Source organism: Carcharhinus amblyrhynchos, chromosome 26 (genome assembly GCF_965287045.1).
Source record: "Carcharhinus amblyrhynchos chromosome 26, sCarAmb.v2.hapA, whole genome shotgun sequence".
NCBI lineage: Eukaryota > Metazoa > Chordata > Chondrichthyes > Carcharhiniformes > Carcharhinidae > Carcharhinus > Carcharhinus amblyrhynchos.
In genome coordinates this window covers 16,979,781-17,003,552 of record NC_137349.1, presented here as the reverse complement: position 1 = coordinate 17,003,552, position 23,772 = coordinate 16,979,781, and the positions used below count along the sequence as shown (strand labels likewise).

The following is a 23,772-nucleotide window of genomic DNA, read 5'->3' as shown; positions in this document are numbered from 1 at the left end:
GGCTCCTCTTCCAGTGTTATTTTGAGGTCCTGACTTGTGCTGGGCTTGGAAAGAAGGGAGAAGTACAAACTGTAGCAGCTAATAGCAAAAGGCAGTTACAGCTGAATCAAATCACTATGCAGTACCACGTTGTCGTGTGGATTGCGTGCATCTGTGAGACAAAGTTCACGATCAAAAGAAAAGCAGTGATGTGGAGATGCTGGCGTTGGACTGGGGTGGGCACAGTAAGAAGTGTCACAACACCAGGTTAAACTCCAGCAGGTTTATTTGGAATCATGACCATTTTTTGGCAGTGCCCCTCATTATTTTGTAGACTTCTATCGGGGTCTCCCCTCAGCCTGTCTTTCCAATGAAAACAATCCTAGTTTATTCAACCTCCCCTCATAGCCAACACCCTCGAAACCAGGGAACATCCTGGTGAAGCTTCTTTGCACTCTGTCCAAAGTTTCCACGTTCTTCTGGTAGTGTGGTGACAAAAACTGCACGCGTTGAAGATGAACACAAACTGGTTGAGCAGGGTACGGCAAAGCAAAGGCAATCACTACAGGATGAGAAGGGGCGGACATGATATTTGCAGATGGGGTAGGGTTGTTGAAGTTGTTACTGTACCCCTGAGTTGCTGAATGAGATTTTGACTCCAAACCCATTCGCTTTACACTGAGTTAAAATCGGGCCTAATAATTGTTGCTGCTGTCACCATGTGAGAGCACAGGGCACGAGGGAGTAGATCAGATGTTTAAGAAAGAGGGAAATAAGATGGCTGAGAGACTTGCAGAAAGAGACAGAAGGTGAAGAAAAGACAGAACCAGTGGCATGTAGGAATGGAGACAGGTAAGTGCTTGTATCCTGTAATTACCATGAGCAATGTCATAGAAGATCCTTATGATATATGCATTTACTGTGCGATATTTCTATTTGAATTTTCATCTATCTAAAATATAATAGTTTTTAAAATATCAGATACTTTCACTAGTGAATCAGAGATTAGTAATTTCAACAAGTCACTCATGACCCAAGAGTATAGCTTGGATAATGAAGTGATATTTAAAAGTACATCAATAACATAGCTTCTGAATGAATAATTCATTAGAATTCATAAAGTGCAGAAGGAGGCCATGCAGCCCATCAAATCCTCACTGACAGCAATCCAACCAAGGCCCTATGCTCTTAACCCTACTGCTAATTCCCCTGACACTAACGGACAATTTATCATGACCAGTCAATCTAACCTGCACATCTTTGGACTGTGGGAGAAAACCGTAGCACCCGGAGGAAACCCACGCAGTCGTGGGGAGAACATGCAAACTCCATACGTGCCAGTCACTGGAACTGAACTGGGTCCCCGGTGCCCAGAGGTAGCAGTTCCTAACCACTGTGCCACCATGAATTTATTATGGGGGCCCTGAAGTTTTATTTAACTATAAGACATTGCTTGTAACTTGAAAAAAGTGACTATCTGTTTACATATAAAATATTGGCTTCGACTTGATGAGAACAAACATTAAGGTAATTATTTAATTTCCCTAATTCCTGGTGATACAAGTGGAGTTTGTTGTTCCTGACATATCGCTATAGCTCTTCCACTGGGCTAATACAAAGGCTGCAGCTTCAGCACCCCTGAGATGATTAGAGAATGTGTGTAGGAGTCCGGGGGATGGTGAAGAGTTGTACATAGTAATTTTACTTGAGTTTTCCTCAGGCATCTGCTCATTCATGTCATGGTTCTAGTGTGGTATAAGTGACTCATAGGGATTATTTCAGCAATCTTTATTAATCAAATTTCGTGAGTCAGTCGCTCTTTTCCTCCTTTTTACAGCATTGGGGTTTTCAAAAGAGCTTTTAAATTGGAAAGGAAGAAATTAGATGTAGTGGGTACAGATGAAATGTTTAATGTTTAATTTATTCAGAATTAGTCATCTTGCAGGTCAGAACGTACAAGGTTAAAGTGAGTTTCTTTGGTGATCGTTGAATGATGCAGTAAGAAGTCTCACGACAGTAAGTCGTCTCAGGTGAGTGATGAAGGAACAGCGCTCCAAAAGTTTGTGCTATCAAGTAATCCTATTGGACTTTAACCTGGTGTTGTGAGACTTCTTGTTTTGCCTACCCCAGTCCAACTCCAGCATCTCCACATCACAGTTAAATGATACAAATGGGCCTTTAGTTGACGTGTTATGAGATTTTGAAGTCTTTTATTTAATTCATTCATGGGGCATGGGCATGGGCATCGCTGGCTGGCCAGAATTTATTGCCCATCTCTAGTTGCCCTTGAACTGAATAGCTTGCCCTTGTCAAAGGGCAGTTGCGAGTCAACCACGTTGCTGTGGCTCTAGAGTCACATGTAGTCCGGACCAGGTAAGGACGGCAGATTTCCTGCCCTGAAGGACATTAATGAACCAGATGGGTTTTTCTGACAATTGACAATGGTTTCATGGTCATCAGTAGATTATTAATTTCAGATATTTCCAGCGTCTGCTGTGGCGGGATTCGAACTTGGGTTGCCAGAGCGTTAGCTGAGTTTCTGGATTAGTACACAATCATAGAATCCCCACAGTACACAAGGAGGCCATTTGGCCCATCGCATCTGTACCGACCACAATCCCATCCGGGCGCCATCCCCGTATTTTACCCTCCTAATTCTATCTGATATTAAGGGGCAGTTTAGCATGGCCAATCGACCAAACCTGCACGTCTTTATGGGAAGAAACTGGAGCACCCAGAGGAAACCCATGCAGACATGGGGAGAATGTGCAAACACCACACAGAGACTGACCTGAGGCTGGAATTGAACCCGGGTCCCTGGCCATGATGTGAAGATGCTGGCATTGGACTGGGTAAGCAGAGTAAGAAGTCTCATGACACCAGGTTAAAATCCAACAGGTTTATTTGGTAGCACAAGCCACAAGCTTTCGGACCGCTGCCCCTTCATCAGGTGAGTGAGGCAGCAGTGCTAACCACTGTGCCATTGTGCTGCTCCAATCAACCGAACCCGCACATCTTTAGAGTGTGGGAGGAAACTGGAGCACAGGGAGGAAACCCACTCAGACATGGGCCAGGGATAATACCACTAGGCCATCGTCTCCCCTGGAACTGTCCTGGTCTTCCTTTTAAGAGATGAAGTCATTTTTACCACATATAAAAAGCAAATAAATTAACAGTGTTCTGGCTGCACAGACAGGCTGTTTATTCAAATGCAGATGTCTGAGGTGTTTGAACCTTCAACCTAGAGTTTTACAGTACCTTGAGATAGGAATTAATGCAAACTAGCTACCATCTGGGCCATGTTAAGTTGGGGAAGGGTTATTTTGAGTAAAACTATGAATTCTGACTTTTGTAACGGATAAATCACTCCTAGTGCATTCTTGGTTCATTGGTGGAACTTGGAGCAAATGGCTGTGGAATTGGTTTCAGATTTTCAGAGCCCATTTACAGTTGACACCTCCAAAACTTGGCTTGTTTACATGGAACTTGCATGTCATTTCTTATAAAAAGAGTACAGTTAATGAAAGAACATTTTTTCTTTAAATTTTTTTTAACTATCACTAGAATTAACAAGTAAGTGATTTTTATTTAATGCTTGACAATGCTGTTCCATCTTTGGGACTCAACTACAGAAGATGGTTTATACTGTGGTCTGATGTCCATCTGAAATTCAAGTTTGAACCTAAAGATTGTTGGACTTGTACGAGCATTCATGGAAGTTCTTTCAGTCTACCTGACTTTGCATGCTGTCTATAGTGGCATAGCATTATGGTTCTTGCTCCGTAGCTCTACAGCAACAGGGAGGCAGTGGCGTAGTGGTATTGTCGCTGGACCAGTAATCCAGAGACCCAGGATAATGTTCCGTGGACCATAGTTTGAATCCCACCACGGCAGATGGTGAAATTTGAATTCATTAAATAAAATCTGGAATTGAAAGTCTACTGATGACCATGAAACCATTGTCAATTGTTGTAACAGCCCATCTGGTTCACTTATGTCCTTTGGGGAAGGAAATCTGCCATCCTTACCTATATGTGACTCCAGATCCACAGATGTGGTTGACTCTTGAAGTGCCCTCTGGGATGGACAGTAAATGCAGACACAGCCAGCGATGCCAACAAATAAAACAAAATGCACCCTTACTTTGATAGTACCATCCCAATGAATGTTCCAGGTTATGTTCCAGATAGAGGCTGTTTTAGGTAGTTGACAATTATTTCCTGTGATTAGACCAAAACTACTGAGCAACACTGACATGGTCATGATGTATTGATGTTTAGTCTCTACTTCAATGCGATGGCCAAGATTTGTAAAGACATCTTATTCAGTCCTGTGCACGAAGTCATCTGGTTTGACAACTCGGCATCATTTTTGGGCGTCTTTATGTCGCAATCTCCACTGGCAAAACATAATTTGGTAATATTCTGTGACAGCCGTACTGTGCACTTGGTGGCAATTTTTATTCCAGGTTTGAAGTCGAGGACCTTTTTAAATTGCAGATGTTTTAATATCTCTTTTCCACAAAAAAATTGGTGTTTCAGAATTTAATTCACTGGAATTCTGCTAACCTCAAAAGTGAGAAGTCTCACAACACTAGGTTTAAGTCCAACAGGTTTATTTGATATCACCAGCTTTTGGAGTGTGGTTCCTTCATCAGGTGAGTCATTACAAAAGCTCGTGTTTCCAAATAAACCTGTTGGACTTTAACCTGATGTTGTGAGACTTCTTGCTGTACCCCACTCCAAGTTGGAAAGCATTCTTTCTGGTTGTATCACAGCTTGATACGGCTCCTGCTCTGCCCAAGACCGCAAAAAACTACAAAACGTTGTGAATGTAGCCCAATCTATCACGCATATAAAATCTGCCTTATCAACTCCGTGGAATTAATCTGAATGGATATGTCTTGAAAACAAAATCTTCACCTATAGCTATTCACGTTCATTTTGTCCTTTCTCTGCCAATATCATCGCAAATTCCAATAAAGCATCACCATGGTATGAAAATATCAATGTCAGGTGCAGCATATTATTACTCAGCTGAATAAAGAACTTCAAGTCATGTTGAAGTGTTGAAGTTGTATTGATGTTAGCTATGTAACTTCATCAAATGACAATAAGGATCTCAACATGTATTTGGAATACAACTATATTAAAAACAAAGCAAACAGTAGCTCTTAGCTGCCTGAATGTGGCATTAACCATACTTTGTACCAGAAGATTTCTAGTTTAGTTTATTTATTAGTGTCACAAGTAGGCTGACATTAACACTGCAATGAAGTTATTGTGAAAATCCCCTAGTCGCCACACTCCGACACCTGTTTGGGTACACGGAGGGAGAATTTAACATGGCCAATGCATTTAACCAGCACGCCCACCGGAGCACCCAGAGGAAAACCCACACAGACATGGGGAGAATGTGCCCTTGAATGTGAGGATAGGTCCTTTTTTAGATAACAGCAATGATTGTGAGAGGTACAGGAATACACCGTGTCAGCTACTCTAGTTGGTATGTTCCTGGCAACAACTACTTAAATCAGAATGACCTATGTCAAAGTAAGTTTTCTGATTTAATTTTATCTAGGGTGGCATGGTGGCAGAATGGTTAGCACTGCTGCCTGTCAGCGCCAGTGACCAAGTTTGAATCCCGGCTTGGGTGACTGTGTGGAGTTTGCATGTCTTCCCCACTGCATAAGTTTCCTTCAGTTGCTCCGGTTTCCTCCCACAGACCAAAGATGCGCGGGTTAGGTGGATTGACCGTGATAAATTACCCCTTTCTGTCCCAAGATGTGTAGTTAGGGGGAATTAGTGGGGTTAATACATGGGGTTGCTGAGATAGGGCAGGCAGTGGGTGAGATGACGAGTTGGCGCAGACTTGTTTGGCCAAATGCGCTTTTCAAAAAAAAGTGAGCAGCACAATAGCACAATGACTAGTACTACTGCTTCACAGCGCCAGGGACCCCGGTTCAATTCTGGCCTCTGGTAAGTTTCCACGTTCTCTCTGTGTCTGTGTGGGTTTCCTCCAGATCCTTTTGTTTCCTCTCATAGTCCAAAGATGTGCAGGTTAGTTGGATTGGTCATGCTAAATTGTCCCTTAGCGTCAGGGTGATTATCAGGTAAATGCATGGATTGTGGGGATAGGGCCTGGGTGGGGTTATAGTCAGTGTCGGCTCGAACGGCGTCTTTCTACACTGTAGGGATTCTACAATTCTAATATCAGGGGATATGTTCCTGACCCAAAGTTCTCAGGTCCAACATATAACATGGACATTGAAATAAACCAAACACAATATAAATAAATCTTCTACATTCCCAATGATGTGACATTGCTCGAAAAGCTACAATACACCTCAATATATAGTTGACGTACAGTCCAAAGATGTATATGTTAGGTAAATTGGTCATGCTAAATTGTCCCTTAGTGCCCAAAGATGTGTAGATTAGGTGGATTAGCCACGGTAAATGCATGGGGTTACAGTATTGGGTCTGGATGAAAAACATAGAAACTAGAAACAGAAGTAGGCCATTTGGCCCTTCAAGCCTGCTCTGCCATTCTTTTTGATCATGGTTGAACATTGAATTCAATAGCCTGATCCCTCCCTCTCCCCCCACCCCCCACTTCTTCCCAGACCACATTAGCCCCAAGAGCTATATATATTTATAATTTCTTCTCTAAGAGTTGATGCAAACCCGAATGGCTGAATGGCCTCTTTCTGCACTGCACGAATTCTATTCTTGAGATCAATTTCTGCTTTACTTCCTCATGCTAATTGGTTTAATCTCCTTAAATGGGGATGTTGCCTGCGCTAATTTTCCTCCCAGTCATAGTCCAAAGCCTAAATCAACAGCATGCCCCAGGGTAGGGGTTAGGGAGATCTAAACCTAAAGTGGAAGTTCTACAGAACTGGAAGATTGGCCCTTTCATTGACCCATCTGTAATATACGTACGCAGGCACTTACAAACAAAAATTGCACCCAGTCCCCAATTACTTTATAATGGGGTAGATGGTACTTAAAACAAATAAATGGTTGTAAATTTTTAAACTAAACAATGAAGATGCTCTGTTAGAGACTACTTAAAATGGCATGTAGCTGTAATTGGCTGTTAACCTGCAGATCACAGCCCCCATATACATTCCATTGTACATTTACTCTCCCGAAGGTTTCAAATGTCTACAGTTCTGGTCACCCTATTATAGGAAGGATATTACTCAACTAGAAAAGATTTACTAGAATGCTACAGGATTTGATGGCTTGAGTTATAAGGAGATGTTGGATAGACTGGGACTTCTTCTCTGGAGCGTAGGAGGCTAAGGGATGATCTTTTAGAGCTCTATGAAATAATGAGGGGCATCAATTAGCTAGATAGTCAATATCTTTCCCCAAAGGTCGGGGAGTCTAAAACTAGAGCGTATAGGTTTAAGGGGAGAAATACAAAAGGCCCAGAGGGGCAATTGTTTCACCCACAGGGTGCTGAGTGTCTGGAACAAGCTGTCAGAGTAATAGTAAGGGTGGGTACAATTGTGTCTTTTAAAAAGCGTTTCGACATTACATGGGTAAAATGGCTATCGAGGGATATGGGCCAAACACGGGCAATTAGGACTAGCTTGGTCATTAAAAAAAAGGGTGCGATGGACAAGTTGGGCTGAAAGGCCTGTTTCCATGCTGTAAACCTCTATGACTCTGTGACTCTAAACAAGGAAATGTGAACAAAAATAAGCACGTGGATATGGACCAGCTGAACAAAAAGAATCAGCACAGAATGTGGAGGGTAGGTCTTGTCTGACTAATTTGGCTGAAAGTTTGTGGAGGCCACAAACATGGAGGTTTGAGGAGTGTGTGGATAGATTTTTGTTGGGCAAAGTTTATCCAGGAACATGGAGTAAGTGGAGTTGAGGTACAGATCAGCCTTGATCCAGTTGGTTGGCAGAACAGGCTGAAGGGTTAATGGTCTGGCCCCTGTTCCTTAAGGAAAAATAATTATGTTAAAAGAACCTCGTATTTCTCTCATATCCCACGTCTACTGTCCTGATTACTTTGGAGCAAAGTGACTGACAATCATGAAAGGCCGAGCATGTGGTTTTACAAGTCTCCACACAGGGAAGCATAATGGAAGAAATCAACTCCTGTAGTGGAAGAACCCTTGTATTAGATAGGGAATGAATGGTCTGTTAAAGACCAGAGTGTGAATTCATACCGAGAGGCATTTTGCTTTTCTTTTGGCCATTCTAACTTTGGGTACTTGTATAAGAAATCAAGCAATCAGTGAATATTGTTGGCTGTCATGCATTCACATCCAGTGTCACCGTTTTAAGTTGGGTGATGTTTTAACTTTTTAGCTGGTCATTGGCTTAGGCGAATGCTGTCGAGCACGGGTTAAAGTTAATAAATTCAAAGAATTGAAAGATCCGGAATTGAAAGCTAGTCTTGGTAATTATAACTATGAAACTATCATCGATTGTCTGAAAAATCTAACTGTTTTGCTAATGTCCTTTTAGGAAGGAAATCTGCCATCCTTACATGGTCTGACCAACGTATGACTCCAGACCCATAGCAATGTGGTTAATCCTACATGTGAGGGAAATTAGGGATGGACAACAAATACTGGCCTTGCCAGTGACACCCACATTCCATAATCAACTTTTTAGAAAAATAGTTTACAAGAGAAAGGAACTTTTTCCACTAGGGAATAGAGATTTTCAGTTTCAGAAAATAATCAATGAAGTTACCGTTGCTGACTCTTTTTGTTCAGCTGGTGCATATCCATGTGCTTATTTGTGTTCACATTTCCTTGTTTAGAGTCACAGAGTCATAGAGGTTACTGTGAAAATCCCTTGGCTGCCACACTCCGTCCCCTGTTCGGGTACACTGATGGAAAAATTAGGTGTGGCCAATTCACCTAACCACATCTTTTGGACCACGGGAGGAAACCAGAGAAAACCCATGCAGGCATGGGGAGAATGTGCAGACTTTGCCCAGACGGTTATCCAAGCCGGGAATTGAACCCATGTCCCTGATGCTGTGAGGCAGCAGTGCTAACCACTGTGCCACAGTGAAAAACTGATTTAGCTGAAGGTTATAACTGACGGCCATTTGGATTGATTTTGATTGGCTAATTCAATGTAACTGTTTCACCTTTAGCTGTCTCATCTCTCCCACTATTGGTTGTGATTAAATTCCAAGCAGATGGTTTCCGATCGTCACAGTTAAAGGTGTAATGTCTGGTCCCCAAAGAGGCACCAAAATAAACTGCTCATATGCAGCTGTTAATCACTTTTTATTTTCCTCAGGGGAAGTTTTAGCAGCATGCCCAGCTGTTGCCTTGTATGAAGCTTATTTTCTCCAAGATACAGGCAACTGCATAGTCCCACAAAGATTGCAAAGATGTGTGCAAGAGATGTAGCAGTGTACACATTTTGTTTGATTCCTGGAAAGTAAGTGTTTCCCTTACCACAGATAGAAAATTTTATTTATTTTGCTTACCATGGAAGTACTTGTATACTTAGAATCATAGAATCCTACAGTGCAGAATGAGGCCATTTAGCCCATCGCGTCTGCACAGACCACAATCCCTATCCCTATAACCCCATACATTTATCCTATCTACTCCCCCTGACACTAAGGAGCAATTTAGCATGGCCAATCCACCTAACTCACACATCTTTGGACTGTGGGAGGAAACCAGAGCACCCAGAGGAAACTCACGCAGACACGGGGAGAATGTGCAAACTCCACACAGACAGTGACCCAAGTCAGGAATCAAACCTGCATCCCTGGTGCTGTGAGGCAGCAGCACTAACCACTGTGCCACCATGCTGCTGAGAGTACATTTTATACGTAGTGTATATATATATATATGAAATGTACTTTCACTGTCTATGCATGTTTGACATTTTCCACAGATGCAAAATTATATTTACCCCAGGTAAAGATTATTTCCCAAATTCAAAAAGGGAGAGCAGCAAAAATTCAGAAACTATAGGCCGATTAGCTTGACCTCTGTGGTGGGAAGTTGCTGGAATCAGTCACTAAGGAAGAGATGACTGAACATTTGGAAAGACCAAAGCTTGATCCATCATTGTCAGCTTGGCTTTATGAAGGGTAAGTCATGCTTGACAAACTTGCTTGAGTTCTTTGAAGATGTAAGCAGCAAGGTGGATAGTGGGGAACCTGTGGATGTGGTATATCTAGACTTCCAGAATGCATTTGATAAGGTGCCGCATGAAAGACTGATCCAGAAGGTGAGATCGCAGAGAATTGGGGGTAGAATATGAGATTGGATTGAGGATTGGATGACTGACAGAAAGCAGAGGATTGGGATAAATGGATCTTTGGCTGGCAAAACATAACTGGCAGGGTGCTGCAGGGGTCAGTCCTCAGACCTCAGCTGTTTACAATCTATATAAATGATCTGCAAGTGGGAACAGAGTGTAACATAGCAAATTTGCGGATGATACTAAAACAAGTGGGAAAGCAGGCAATGACGGCATGGTGGCCCAGTGGTTAGCGCTGCTGCTTCACAGTGCCAGGGACCCAGATTCAATTCCGGCCTCGGGTGATTGTGTGGAGTTTGCATGTTCTCCCCTGTCTGTGTGGGTTTCCTCCCACACTTCAAAGATATGTGGGTTAGATTGATTGGCCATGCTAAATTGCCCCTTAGTGTAGGGGATGGTAACAGGGTAAACGTGGGGTCGCAGGGATGGGGTCTGGGTGGAATGCTGGTCAGTGCAGGCTCAATGTGCTGAACAGCCTCCTTCTGCACTGTAGGAATTCTATGAAGAGGATATAAAGATTTTATAGATGGATATAGGCTATGGGATGGAATTTAATGTGGATAAGTGGGATGTTATCCATTTTGGCAGAAAAAATGCCTCCACGCAGAGGGATCTGGGTGCCAATGTTCATGAATCACAGAAAGTTGGTGTGCAGGTGCAGCATGTAATAAAAAAGGCAAATGGGATATTGGCATTGATTGTAAAGGGACTGGAATACAAAAGTAGAGAAGTGTTATTGCAATTGTATAGGCTGTTGATGAGATCACATCTGGAGTACTGTATCCAGTTTTGATCTCCTTATTTAAGGAAGGATGTGGTGGCGTTGGAGGCAGTTCAGAGGAGGTTCACCAGATTGATTCTGGGGATAAAGGGGTTGACGTATGAGGAGAGATTAAACAGTTTGGGCTTGTACTTGCTGGAGTTTAGAAGGGTGAGAGGGAATCTGATCGAGGTATATAAAAGGAGACAGATATATTTCTAATAAAAAAAAGGGTTAAAGGGATATGGGGAACCGGTGCAGAAGTTGATTTGAGACCAGGGAGAGATCAGCCATGATCTGATTGAATGGCGGAGCAGGCTTGAAGGGTTGAATTTGCCTACTTCTGCTCCTAGTTCCTGTGTTCCTATAACTTTATTAATTTTACTTACCATGGAGATATATATAATACACGAAATATAAAACATATTTTCATTTTCATTTACTAAAGGCAGTTTTGATTATAGCTATGGCCAAGATCTACATTAAACTTAAGAAACAAATTAAACTATTTTTCATCTTTCCTTTCTAAATTGCACAGTATTTAATGAAATCAAAATGTTTACTTTGTACACATGCTTTTAGTTAATATTTTATTCAGGACTTCACTCCACATTTGAACTATGAAGTTCTTCCAATAGGTCTGTTTATATATTCATCATTTTATGTTTCTGTTTTTCAGTTTTGATAGAAACCAATATTTAAAGAATGAAAACTGGGATTAATATTTATACCACTTTAATAAAGATTAAACAATGCTGAATTAAACATTCTCAAACACTTAATGAAATGAATAACCATGTAACCAATGCTTTAATTTTACATCCAAAATGTTAACGTTAAAATTTTTTCAAACAAATGTGGTTACTTTTATGTTTGTAAAGAACAAAATATTGTATTTATGTAGAGCCTTTCACAACCTAAGGATCTCAAAACAATTTTAAACCAGTGAAGTATTTTGAAGCATAATCACTGCTATGCTATAGGAAGCATGGCATCATGGTGGCACAGTGGTTAGCACTGCTGTCTCACAGCTCCAGGGAGCTGGGTTCAATTCTGGCCTTGGGCCACTGTCTGGGTGGAGTTTGCACATTCTCCTCGTCTCTGCATGGATTCCTACAGGTCCTCCAGTTTCTTCCCACACTCCAAAAGTGTGCAGGTTCAGCGGATTGGCCAGGCTAAATTGACCTTTTGTACCCCAAGATGTGTAGATTAGGTGGATTAGCCTTGGTAAATGTGTGGGCTTACAGGGATAGGACAAGGGAGAGAGCCTGGGTAAGATGCTCTGTTGGTGAGTCAGTATGGACTTGTTGGGCTGAATGGCCTCTTCGGTACTGCAGGGATTCTATCGTAGCCAATTTTCATACAGTGCGATCCCAGGAACAGCAATATAATTATGACCAGGGTAATCTCTTATTTTTGTGATATTGATTGAAGAATAAATGTTGGCCAGGATACTGGGGATCGCCCCCTCCTTTTCTTTCACATAGTCTTCTTTCATCATTTACAACCACCTGAGAGAGAGAAGACATTTAATCTGAGTGGCAACACCCCTGCAGCACTCCCTTAGCACAGCAGTGAAATATTGGCCTGAATTTTCTCTCTGGAGTGGGGCTGGAACCCATGACCTGTGTGAGGCACGGTCGGCGCAAATGGCTTCCCTGTGGACTTGATCATTTTCCATTGATGCGCACGATGGGAAAGGTGCCAAACTATACACCCATAAGACATAGGAGCAGAATTAGACCACTTGGCCCATCGACTCTGCTCTGCCATTCAATCATGGCTGATATTTTTCTCATCCCCATTCTCCTGCCTTTTCCCCATAACCCGTGATCCCCTTATTAATCAAGAACTATCTATCTCTGTCTTTAAAATACTCAATGACCTGGCCTCCACAGCCTTCTGCAGCAAAGAGTTTCACAGATTCACCACTCTCTGGCTGAAGAAATTCCTCCTCATCTCTGTTTTAATGGATCGTCACTTTAGCCTGAGGTTGTGCCCTCTGGTCCTAGTTTTTCCTACTAGTGGAAACATCCTCTCCATGTCCACTCTATTCAAGCCTCTCAGTATCCTGTAAGTTTCAATAAGATTCCCCCTCAGCCTTCTCAACTCCAACGAGTACAGACCAACGTCCTCAACCGTTCCTCATATGACAAGCTCTTCATTCCAGGGATCATTTTTGTGAACTTCCTCTGGACCTTTTCCAAAGCCAGCACACCCTTCCCTTAGATATGGGGCCCAAAATGGCTCACAGTACTCCAAATGGAGTCTTATACAGCCTCAGAAGTACATCCCTGCTCTTGTATTCTAGCCCTCTCGATGTGAATGCTAACATTGCATTTGCTTTCCTCACTGCCGACTGAACCTGCACATTAACCTTAAGAGAACCTTGAACAATGACTCCCAAGTCCCCAGTTAAAAAGAAGTCCTTGCAGGTCATGTGGATGGCCAGTCTTGCTCTCAATCAATTAAATTCATTGGAGGATCAATAATGAATGATATCTCTGGGAATTCCCCTTTGTGCTCAAACCCTCAGAGAGACAAATACATTGGTGGGCACATTTTTAAAAAAATGTAAATGCTTTGATATTAACTGTATTTAACCATTTTTCTTGTAGATTATGTAGTTTCTGGGAGAAGGAAAATGTTCCAAGATGTGAATGGGGACAAGTGTGTACTCATATTACAACAGTTTAATCACTTATAATATTGTCAGATAAAATAGTTGGGCCGATGATTAATTTTTGAACGTGCATTTAAATACTTAGATTCTTACTACATTGGAATAGTGTGGCTTGAGGCATGCACATGTGGCTTGTTTGTGTGCCCTGTCACTTTGAATGCTGCTTCCAGTTTGTTTATTCACATGTCACTTTACCTCAGTTGGCTGGACGGCTGGTTAGTGATGCAGAGTGACGCCAACAGTGTGGGTTCAATTCCCATACTGGCTGAGGTTATTCATGACAGCCCTGCCTTCTCAACCTTGCCCTTTGAGGTGTTGCGATCCTCAGGTTAAGTCACCACCGAAATGGACTTCACCTGATGAAGGGACAAACCCCGAAAGCTTGTGAGTTTACTATAAAATAAATCGGTTGGACTTAAACCTGGTGTTGTCAGACTTCTTACTAAGTCACCACCAGTCAGCTCTACCTCAAAGAATAGCCTGTGGTTATCTGATACTTTACCTTTACACTTGTACTGTGCTAAGGAGAGTTTATGATTGCCTATCTTAAAGTCATTGCCAGCTTTAGGGAGCTTAATGACTGACATTACTGAATAATGTTAAATTGGCAGCCGCAGTTTAGAGGGAGGTATGCCTGAGAGAACAAGGTCGAACTCAACATTCTGTCCTAAAAATTATGTTAGTCCACACTCTTTAGTTCTAGTTATTTTTAATTGCAGAGTTTGTAATGGTTTATATGATTTTCCATGAATACCTTCCACTTAAGGTGGCACAGTGGTTAGTGCTGCTGCCTCACAGCCCCGGGGACCACATTCAGTCCAGTCTCGGGTCACTGATTCTATGGAGTTTGCATGTTCTCTCCTTGTCTGTGTGGGTTTTCTCTGCATGCGCCAGTTTCCTCCCACAGTCCAAAGATGTGTAGGTTAGCTGAATTAGCCATGGTAAATTGTCGCTTAGTATCAGGGGGATTAGTGGGGTAAATATGTGGGATTACTAGATCGAGCATGGATGGGATTGTAGTCAATGCAGTTTCGATGGACTGAATGGCCTCCTGCACTGTAGGGATTCTATGATATTCCATAAAGTCACACTGAAAATGGACTTCCAGTTTTCTCTTGGAGGGGATGGTGGGATGAGGACGGGGTGGGGAAGTAGATCTAAAAATGATAGTTCTTTTTGTACAAAAATTACCCCTAACTTTTCATGGACCTGCACAAGGAAGCCCTCCCTCAGGCATCCTCCTTTCACCTTTACCAGCTATTGAAGGTATTAAGTGTAGGCTTTTGCATCATCATTCATAAAAACAGAAACAATGGTGATTGTCTTTCTCTTCTCCATCCAGTTCACATATTTCCCTGCCCATGAGCATATTTTATATCAATGACACTGGGGAAAGAGGCAGACACACAGCAGAGTGCATTTTTTGAAGACTTATTCACATCTATCCACCCAGGATTCAGCAAAAGAAAAGTCAGTGGGAACGCTGGAAAATCTAAGCTTGTGTGTCTTAAAGTTATAAAAGCACAAAGTATTTGGAATAAGCGTCAGAGAAGTTGGTGCCTGAGAAAAAGACAGATTCAAATGACCTGCAGCAGGTATAGTTTTGAAGTTATTTTTCAAAAAATCATTGCTGAATCAACAACCCCTCAATCTGCTTAGTCCCTGCCTCAGTTTGTGAGCTGTTGTCCTGCAATCCAGTACAGGGCAAGTGAGAAACAGAGCCAGCAAATGTTGGGAGTGCGCTGCTCATTGTCACTATTGCCAGTATATGGTGAAAAAAAGACTTCAGTTCACAAAATAATTGGGTGGATCTGGAGTTGGATATTTAATGAAAGAAACTAAACACTCCTGCTATGTTGAAGACTTTATGACCATTGAATTGTCATATTGATGACCCTTCCAAGACGGGACTTTTTGGGATATGGGAGGAGATTAATACAAGGCTGTGGTCAGAAATGGACATATTTATGATTGCCACGTAGGTGTAATTGGGTCAGCAATGGCAGGGTGGCAATATGAATTTGAGGTGAAGAGAGGAGAGAGGGAAGTGAACTCAAGGAGAGTATAATAAATGGGGGTGAAATTACTGAGGGTGAAAAGTCACTTAGTGCATAGGCTGAGTGAGGAAAACCAATCTTTGACCCTTCTATCCTATCTCCAACCTTACTTTCCCAAAGTCGTTAAACATGCTGTCACCTCTCATCCATGCTTCTGTTTCCTGAAACTCTATTTTTGAATTCCTCTCCTGCCACTGTTCCAAAGTGTTCTTTTATCAACGTCACAGATTACATCTTCTGTGACTGTAACCAAAGTAAACCATCCCTCCTTGTCCCTTCTCATCCTGTCACAGCTTTGACATGATTGACAACACCACCCTCCTCTGCTGCCTCTCCATCGTTGTCCAGCTGGGTGGGACTGCAGTCAGCTGGTTCCATTCTTTTCTATTCAGAGAATCTGAAATAAGACAAAAAGCAAGATAAACTCAGCAGATCAGGCATCATAGCATCCGTTCAGTGCAGAAGGAGATCATTTCACTCATCAAGCCTGCATCGACAACAATCCCACCCAAGCCCTGTCCCCATAATTCCATGTATTTATCCTGCTAATCCCCTGATACTAAGGGTCAAGTTAGCATGGCCAAACCACCTAACCTGCACATCTTTGGAGTGTGGGAGGAAACCGGCACAGCCGGGAGAAACCCATGCAGGCACGGAGAGAATGTGCAGATTCCACACACACACACACACACACACACACACACACACACACACACACACACACACACACACAGTAATCCAAACTCCACTGTGCCACATCTGTGGAGTGAAAGAGCGTTAAGGTCAAAGACCTTTCATCAGAACTGTGTAGTTTGCAGCATCTGCGGGTTTTTACTTTCATGTTACCAGAGTGTGTCTCTTCTTCCTGCTCCCCCTTACCCCTTATCCCCACCCCCTCATGTTGCTGCTTGATGACATCATCTGAAATCACAGCGTTAATTTCCACACATATTTCCTCCCAGTGGTAATGGAAGTCTCACCACGCCATCCATCTTACAAATTACTGAAGCATTCAACAATTCTATCACGTTGTGAATGTTACATCTTTCTCTGGCTGGCAGCTGTCAGAAGCTAAACTGGATTGTTTGTGACCTTGGTGTCATATTTGAGGCTGACATGAGTTGCTGGTCACATATTTGCATTGACGCTATGACTACCTATGTCCATTTCCATAATATCGCCCTGCACCTAACCCCTACTTCAGCTCATCTGGTCCTGAAATATTCATTTTTATTTTACCATGTCTAGAGTTGACTATTTCAAAACAATCCTGGTCAGCCTCCCACATTCTACCTCCTGGAAACCTGAGATCACCCAAAACTCCAGCTGTTCATGTCCTAACTTGCACCAAGTCCTTCTGAGGTTCTTCCCAGTATTATGAAACACAGTCAAATACTAAATCATGTGAGCAGAAGACCAAACATTTGGTGAAAGAGGTAGGTTTTAAAAAGTGTTTAAGTGGAGGAAAGAGAGGTGAAGAGGTTTAATGAGGATATTCGATGGCACAATGTTGCCTCACAGCACCAGGGACCCGAGTTCAATTCTGCATTGTGTGATTGTTTGTGTGGAATTTGCAAGTTCTCCCCGTGCCCACATGGTTTTCTGTGAGTGCTCTGGTTTCCTCCCAGACTCTGGAGATGTGTGGATTAGTTGGATTGGCATGTGAAATTTCCCCTTAGCATGAGGGGGATTAGCAAGGTAAATACATGGAGCTGTGGGGATAGCGCCAGGTGGGATTGTTGTAGGTACAGGCTTAATGGGCTGAATGGCCACCTTTTGCACTGTAGCGATTGTATGATTATATTCCAGAACTTTGCGCACCGTGGTTGAGGCAACATCCGGCAATGGTGGCATGAGTGTCCACCACCCCTATGTTCACTGACCTACATCGGCTACCAGCTCGACAATTTTAAAATTCTTACCCTTGCTTTGAGATTTCTCCATGGTCTTGCATCCCTTTATCTCCCTCACCTCTTCCAGCCCTACAACCCTCTGTTCATCCAAATTTGACCATTTGCACATCTCTAATTTTAATCACCCCACCATTGCCTTGGGATATTTTATTCCATTTAAAGAGTTGCTATAAATACAAGTTGTTCCATTGGTGTTCATGTCTCAGGCTGACAGGATGATTCCATTTGGGGTGAGGAAGAAGAAAGTGATGAGACAGTGCCAGGATGTTGAAGAACCAGGAGATTAGTAAATGTTGTGAGTGTTGTTCTAAATCACATAAGGTACAGAAGGAGGCCATTCAGCCCATCATGTCTGCACTTGCTCATCAAATGAGCATCATAATTTGGTGCCATTCCATTGCCTTTTTCCCATACTTCTGCATATTTTTTCTATTCATATAATCATCTAATGTCCTCTTGAATGATTGAACCTGCCTGCACTACTCTTCCTGGCATTGCATTCCAGACCCAAACTACTTGCTGTGTGAAAAAGCTTTTGCTCACATTGTGTTTGCTTCTTTGGCAAATCACTTTAAAGCTGTGCCCTTTCATTCTCAATCCTTATACGAGTGGGAACGGTATCTACTCTGTCCAGCTCTCTCATGATTCTGAAACTCTCTATCAAATCTCTTCTTAGCCACCTTCTCTCCAAGAACAGCCTCCAATTGATCTTCACAATTCTCATCATTTTGCACTATATGTACAGAGTTCTGGAGGACGTTCTCGAGAAAAGATCAAGTAGCAGAGGGCAAAACCAATTCTTTCCATTTGTAGTTATAAGCTGCTTATGCTGGAATTGGTTAAGAGGTCTTAGCTGGTAATTCCCGGTCGCAGGAGTAAGAAGGTTAAGAAGTGGAAGTGTAATGGATTTAACATTTTTTTTTAAACCATTCAGAACATATTAATTGATTGAGATTTTTTGCTGAGAAGGATATTGAAGTGAGAACTTTAAATATCCAAAACCGTTATCTGCTAACTGAAAGAGAGTCCATTCAACTTAAAATTAGATTAGTACTAGATCGATGAATAAGGATAAAACATGCTCTTGGGCATAAGATTTATCTCTTACAAAAATGTATCTATCCAAACACTCGACATTTTTCTTTTTGCGTCATCATGAAGTAACGGCAGATATCGCTTGCTTCCAATTATTTTGTCACTTAGAATGCTGATACTAAAAACAAACATTCTGGGAAGCATACAACAGGGCAGCATGGTGGCATAGAGGTTAGCACTGCTGCCTCACAGCGCCAGGGACCTGGGTTCGATTCCTGGCTTGGGCCACTGACTATGCGGATTCCGCACATTCTCCCTGTGTCTGCGTGGGTTTGTCCAGGTGCTCCGATTTCCTTCCACAGCCCAAAGATGTGCGGGTTAAGTTGATTGGCCAAGCTAAATTACCCCTTAGTATCAGGGGAACTGGCTAGGGTAAATGCATGGATTTACGGAGATAGGGTCTGGGTGGGATTGTGGTCGGTGCAGAATCGATGGGCCGAATGGCCCCCTTCTGCACTGTAGGGATTCTATGAAGAGCATCTGTGGAGTGAGAAACGGAGTTAATGGCTGGAAATTTCCCAGCTGTTGACATCACACTGCCGCTGCAAATGAGGACAGAGAATTTGGCCAAATCTTCATTTACTGCAGCAGGACCAGAGGATCCCGGCAGCATGAACAGCCGGATAATCCCCGTCCCCGCCCAATGTTGCTGATGAATGGTCTTTCAACAAGACTGGACAGTGTTCGAGAATGACTGTTCATAACCAAGTAAAGGTCTGGCAGCTTGACCCCTAAGCTTGGCATGTAAGGAAAAGTGCAACATTAACTGGGAAATTTCAGGGGATAGTCCTCCAAACTGGTTCTCGTAATTTTAATAGAAGATTGTTTAAATATCTATTCCTGGTGACCTCATAAATGAGTGCAAATTTGGTGAACTGAAGCAAGGATTACCTGGTTTGAGTTTAATGTACTTTTTTAAAGATTCTTTTAAAAAAAAACATTCATAAACTGGTTGATAGGCTGCGATTTTACAATATCCTGATTTGAGTTCAGTGTCCATTGAGATTTTGAGTTAACTTTCAGTTAGAGCTTTGATTTTGCTTTAATTGCAGTTAACCTTTGCTATTTCTTGGCCTTTTCACGTATGATTCACGTAAGATTCTTTTCAGGTCCTGTTCAGTTAGTTACACAAACATTTTAGCGATGACTCATTGTTGTCTTGTTCAAACACGGTGTCAGTGATTGCCCTGGATATCTGAAGCCGTCCAGTTTGCCTGGAACTATGTTAAAATTACACATGACACAATACTTGGAAATATTGTGCAGAGGGTCAAGATAGACTTCGAGAGGACATAAACTGGCTGGTAAAATAGGCAGATGCCTGGCAGATGGAACTTAATGCACAAAAGTGGTTCATTTTGGTAAGGAGAGGCAATATAAAATAAAATATCGTTCTAAAGGGGACGCAGGAACACAAAGACCTGAAGATTGATCCTGGGAATGAAAGGGTTGGCGTATGAGGAAAGATTTAACAGTTTGGGCTTGTACTCGTTGGAGTTTAAAAGGATGCGAAAGGACCTGATCGAGGTATATACAATTTTAAATGGGATTGATACAGAAAATGTAGGCCAAATGTTTCCTATTAGGGGGCAATCTCGAACAAGAGGTCACAGGGTATAGGTTGAGAGGCAGTCGATTTAAAACTGAGATGGGAAGGAGTTACTTCTCACAAAGGGTGATGAATTTGTGGAACTTGCTGCCCCACAGTGTGGTGGAGTCTGAATTGTTGAATGGTTTCAAGAGGGAAAAAGATATATTTCTAATTTTAAAAAAAGGAAAGAGGAATGTGGGAAGGTGGATTTGAGACCAAGGAGAGATCAGCCATGATCTGATTGAATGGCATAGCAGGCTTGAAAGGTTGAATTTGCTGATATCTGCTTCTAATCTATACGAATCATTGAAGGTGGCAGTGCAGACTGAAAAAGCAGTCAAAAAGATGCATGGGATCCCGGGCTTTATAAACAGAAGCACAGAGTACAAGCAAGGAAATTAGAGTGAACTTTTATAACACTCTGGTTCAGTTTCAGCTGGAGGCTAGGATCCAATTCTGGGCACCATACTTTAGGACAAATGTGAAGCACTTTAGAGAGGGTGCAGACAATATTTACGAGAATGATTTCAGACATGGGTGGTTTCAATTAAATTGATGAAGTTAGGGTTGTTCTCATTAGAGGATGTTGAGAGGACGTTTAATGGATGTCTGCCCATTCATCTGCCCATTCATCAAGACAGAGTAAATTCAGAGCAACCGTTTACACTGACAGAAGGGTCAAGAAACAGGGCATCAATATAAGTTTGGCAAAAGAACAGCAGAGAGCTGTGAATGATCATGGGCAGCATGGTGGCACAGTGGTTAACACTACTGCCTCACAGCACCAGGGACCCGGGTTTGATTCCCAGCTTGGGTCACTGTCTGTGCGGAGTCTGCATGTTCTCCTTGTGTCTGCGTGGGTTTCCTCTGGGTACTTCAGTTTCCTCCTACAATCCAAAAGACGTGCTGGTTGGGTGCTCTGGCCAAGCTAAATCCTCCCTCAGTGTACGTGAAAAGGTGCCGGAGTGTGGCGACTAGGGGACTTTCACAGTAACTTCATTGCAGTGTTAAGGCAAGCCAACTTGTGACTATTAAATTAACTTTACTTTGATTAGGGTATGGAAGGCTCTGCCTTGAGGGCAGCAAGTGCAATTGAGGCTTTATTCAAAAAAAGAATTATCTGGAGAAGCACCTGAAGAGAAAAACAAATTTCAGGACTGAGGGGAAAGGACAGAGGGGTGGGTGGGGTGCAGGGGGTGGTGGAGTGCAGAGTGGGGCAGTGAGACTAATTTAATTACTCTTGTAGAGACCAGCAGTGACACAATGGGCCGATGCAGCACAGGAGGCCAATTTACTCCATGATTCTGTCTTGTTCATTCATATGGGTACCTGATGATGTGGGCACATGATAAAATGAAGGTTATGGAGAGCTGATGGCTGATTCTAGCTCCAAGCTTCAGCCTGTCTCTTTCAGTAATGTTTTATTCTTTGACAATCCTTCTTAGTTGCGAGGGCTCATTGATCAACTTCGATGTGACGCCGTGACTGGTCTTTTCAATAAATTAACGCCTATTTCTTACCCTGTGTTGCAGCTAATAATGAGGTTGGAGGATTATGGTGTTGCTGCTGCCTCTGTACCTGTGTGGACCAGCACTGGAGGCAGGCGACGGAGAAAAGAAGGAAGAAGCGGTGAACGATAACGAAAGAATCCCTGCCTTCTATGGAATGAAGACGGCATGTTTTGTCCAGCCTACCACCCAATGCCAACTGTTTGTAATAACAATCTTGAGTTTGACAGAAGTATAACCATGGATGTTTAGAACTTTGTGCAAAGCCATTTAGATGCACTTTATGTTTTAGACTACTTTTATTTACTGTTTATACTTGCAGTATAGTACACATTGTTATGTGTAAAATGCATGCTGTAAAGGGCTTGGAGAAAGGGAATATACATTTAGAAAGGGCAGAGGGTTGAATACCTTGTGTGTGTTAATCTGTATTGCTCCTGCAGCTGGTTCATTAAGAAAAATCAATATACACCAAATGAAAATGTCTTGCTGCCATTGTATGGGAGCGAGCAGTTTAAGTATTGTTATATCGACCATTTGACAAGATTTTGGAATGGGGATGGGGGGGGAGGGTGGTGGGGTTTGTGGTGAGATATCGGAAACAACCACACTCTATTGAAAGGCCTAATGTGTAAAGTATTACCTCCTGGTACTAACTTCCGACAGCCGCAGTCACATCACTGTTGGAAGCGATCCATTTATCAATCCAGCCTTCGGAAAGCTTTCCCACCTGTTGGGCATACCAACTCATGCATTCCTTTCTCTAGTGGTATGCTGTTGAATTCTTTTCCTGTCCTGGTTTTATTTTTCTTCCGCGGTATTCTTTCCCGAGAGGATTTTCAAAATGGGAACGCTGTGCGCGACTGTTCACTGAGCTGATGCAAACGGGTGCAGCCATTCTATGGGACAAATGTTGCATCTTACATCGAAGGTGCGCGTGTATATCTGTGGGGGCCGCAAGTTAAAAAGACTGGATAAATGATAACCTGGAAAGATTCTGGAGCCAGCACTATAAAATGGACCCCTTTGCTGCAATATTGGATTGATAATTTGCGTAGTAAAATGCTGCATTGGAAAGAGTAATGCTTTTTTTTTGCGTGTTGGTCATGAGACAGTTCTCTATAACACGATGGTCTGCTGTCCCACACTGGTGTACCAATGCAACTTGTATACATTTGCAACTGCTGTTCTTTTTATCATGTTCTTTCTTGATGAAGTCACTGCAACACTTTGCAGACTGGCTGTTTTGTGAATTATCGAAACACTGTAGTGGAACCAAAGCATTACTTGTTGTACTAAAGTAGCTGCCATTATTAATATCACGGAGAGACTCGGTGGCACATTCTTTGTCCTGCATTATATTTCTTTGTACGGGAACTTGAAGATACATTTTCACTCTCCTGGAGTCAGGAATTATAACAATGCAGCAGTTTGATAAATTTAAGATGGAATAAAGTCAGCTAGTGGATGTCATTTATTAAATCCATTACTGGTCCATAACGAATCTGAATTTGATCTTTTTTTTAATTTTCAGAGTCCATTAGCATCTGAAAATATTGTTTAAATTTCATTGTGGATGATCTTGAAGTTAGACAGAGAGGAACCAAGCAAGGCATTTTGCTTCATTTCAGTGGAGACAGTAGGAGATGCAACTGTTGGTTCCTGACAAATGGGACAGTTTGCACTGCCCCACAAAGCAATACATGAGTATTCATAGAATCACAGAACTACAGTGCAGAAGGAGGCCATTTGGTCCATCGAGTCTGCATCGACACAATCCCACAAGCCTTATCCCCGTAACCCCCATGGCCAATCAGTCTAAACGATGTGGCGATGCTGGCGTAGGACTGAGGTAAGACATAAAGAAATCCCACAACACCAGTTTAGAGTGTGGGAGGAAGCCACATCTTTACACA

General features: G+C 42.4%; 1 protein-coding gene across 2 annotated transcripts in view; it reads left to right on the top strand.

The window, feature by feature from the left end:
* stk11 (serine/threonine kinase 11) overlaps nt 1–23,330 on the top strand; it is a 136,526-nt gene extending 113,196 nt beyond the window's left edge. Inside the window, exon 9 of one of the 2 annotated variants that reach the window (XM_080212850.1) lies at nt 21,881–23,330. In XM_080212850.1, the coding sequence (XP_080068976.1) occupies nt 21,881–21,981 (101 nt within the window). In that variant the 3' untranslated portion in view covers nt 21,982–23,330. The remainder of the gene's footprint in view (nt 1–21,880) is intronic. The other variant, XM_080212849.1, reaches the window with a different exon arrangement.
* Nucleotides 23,331–23,772: the final 442 nt, after the last annotated feature.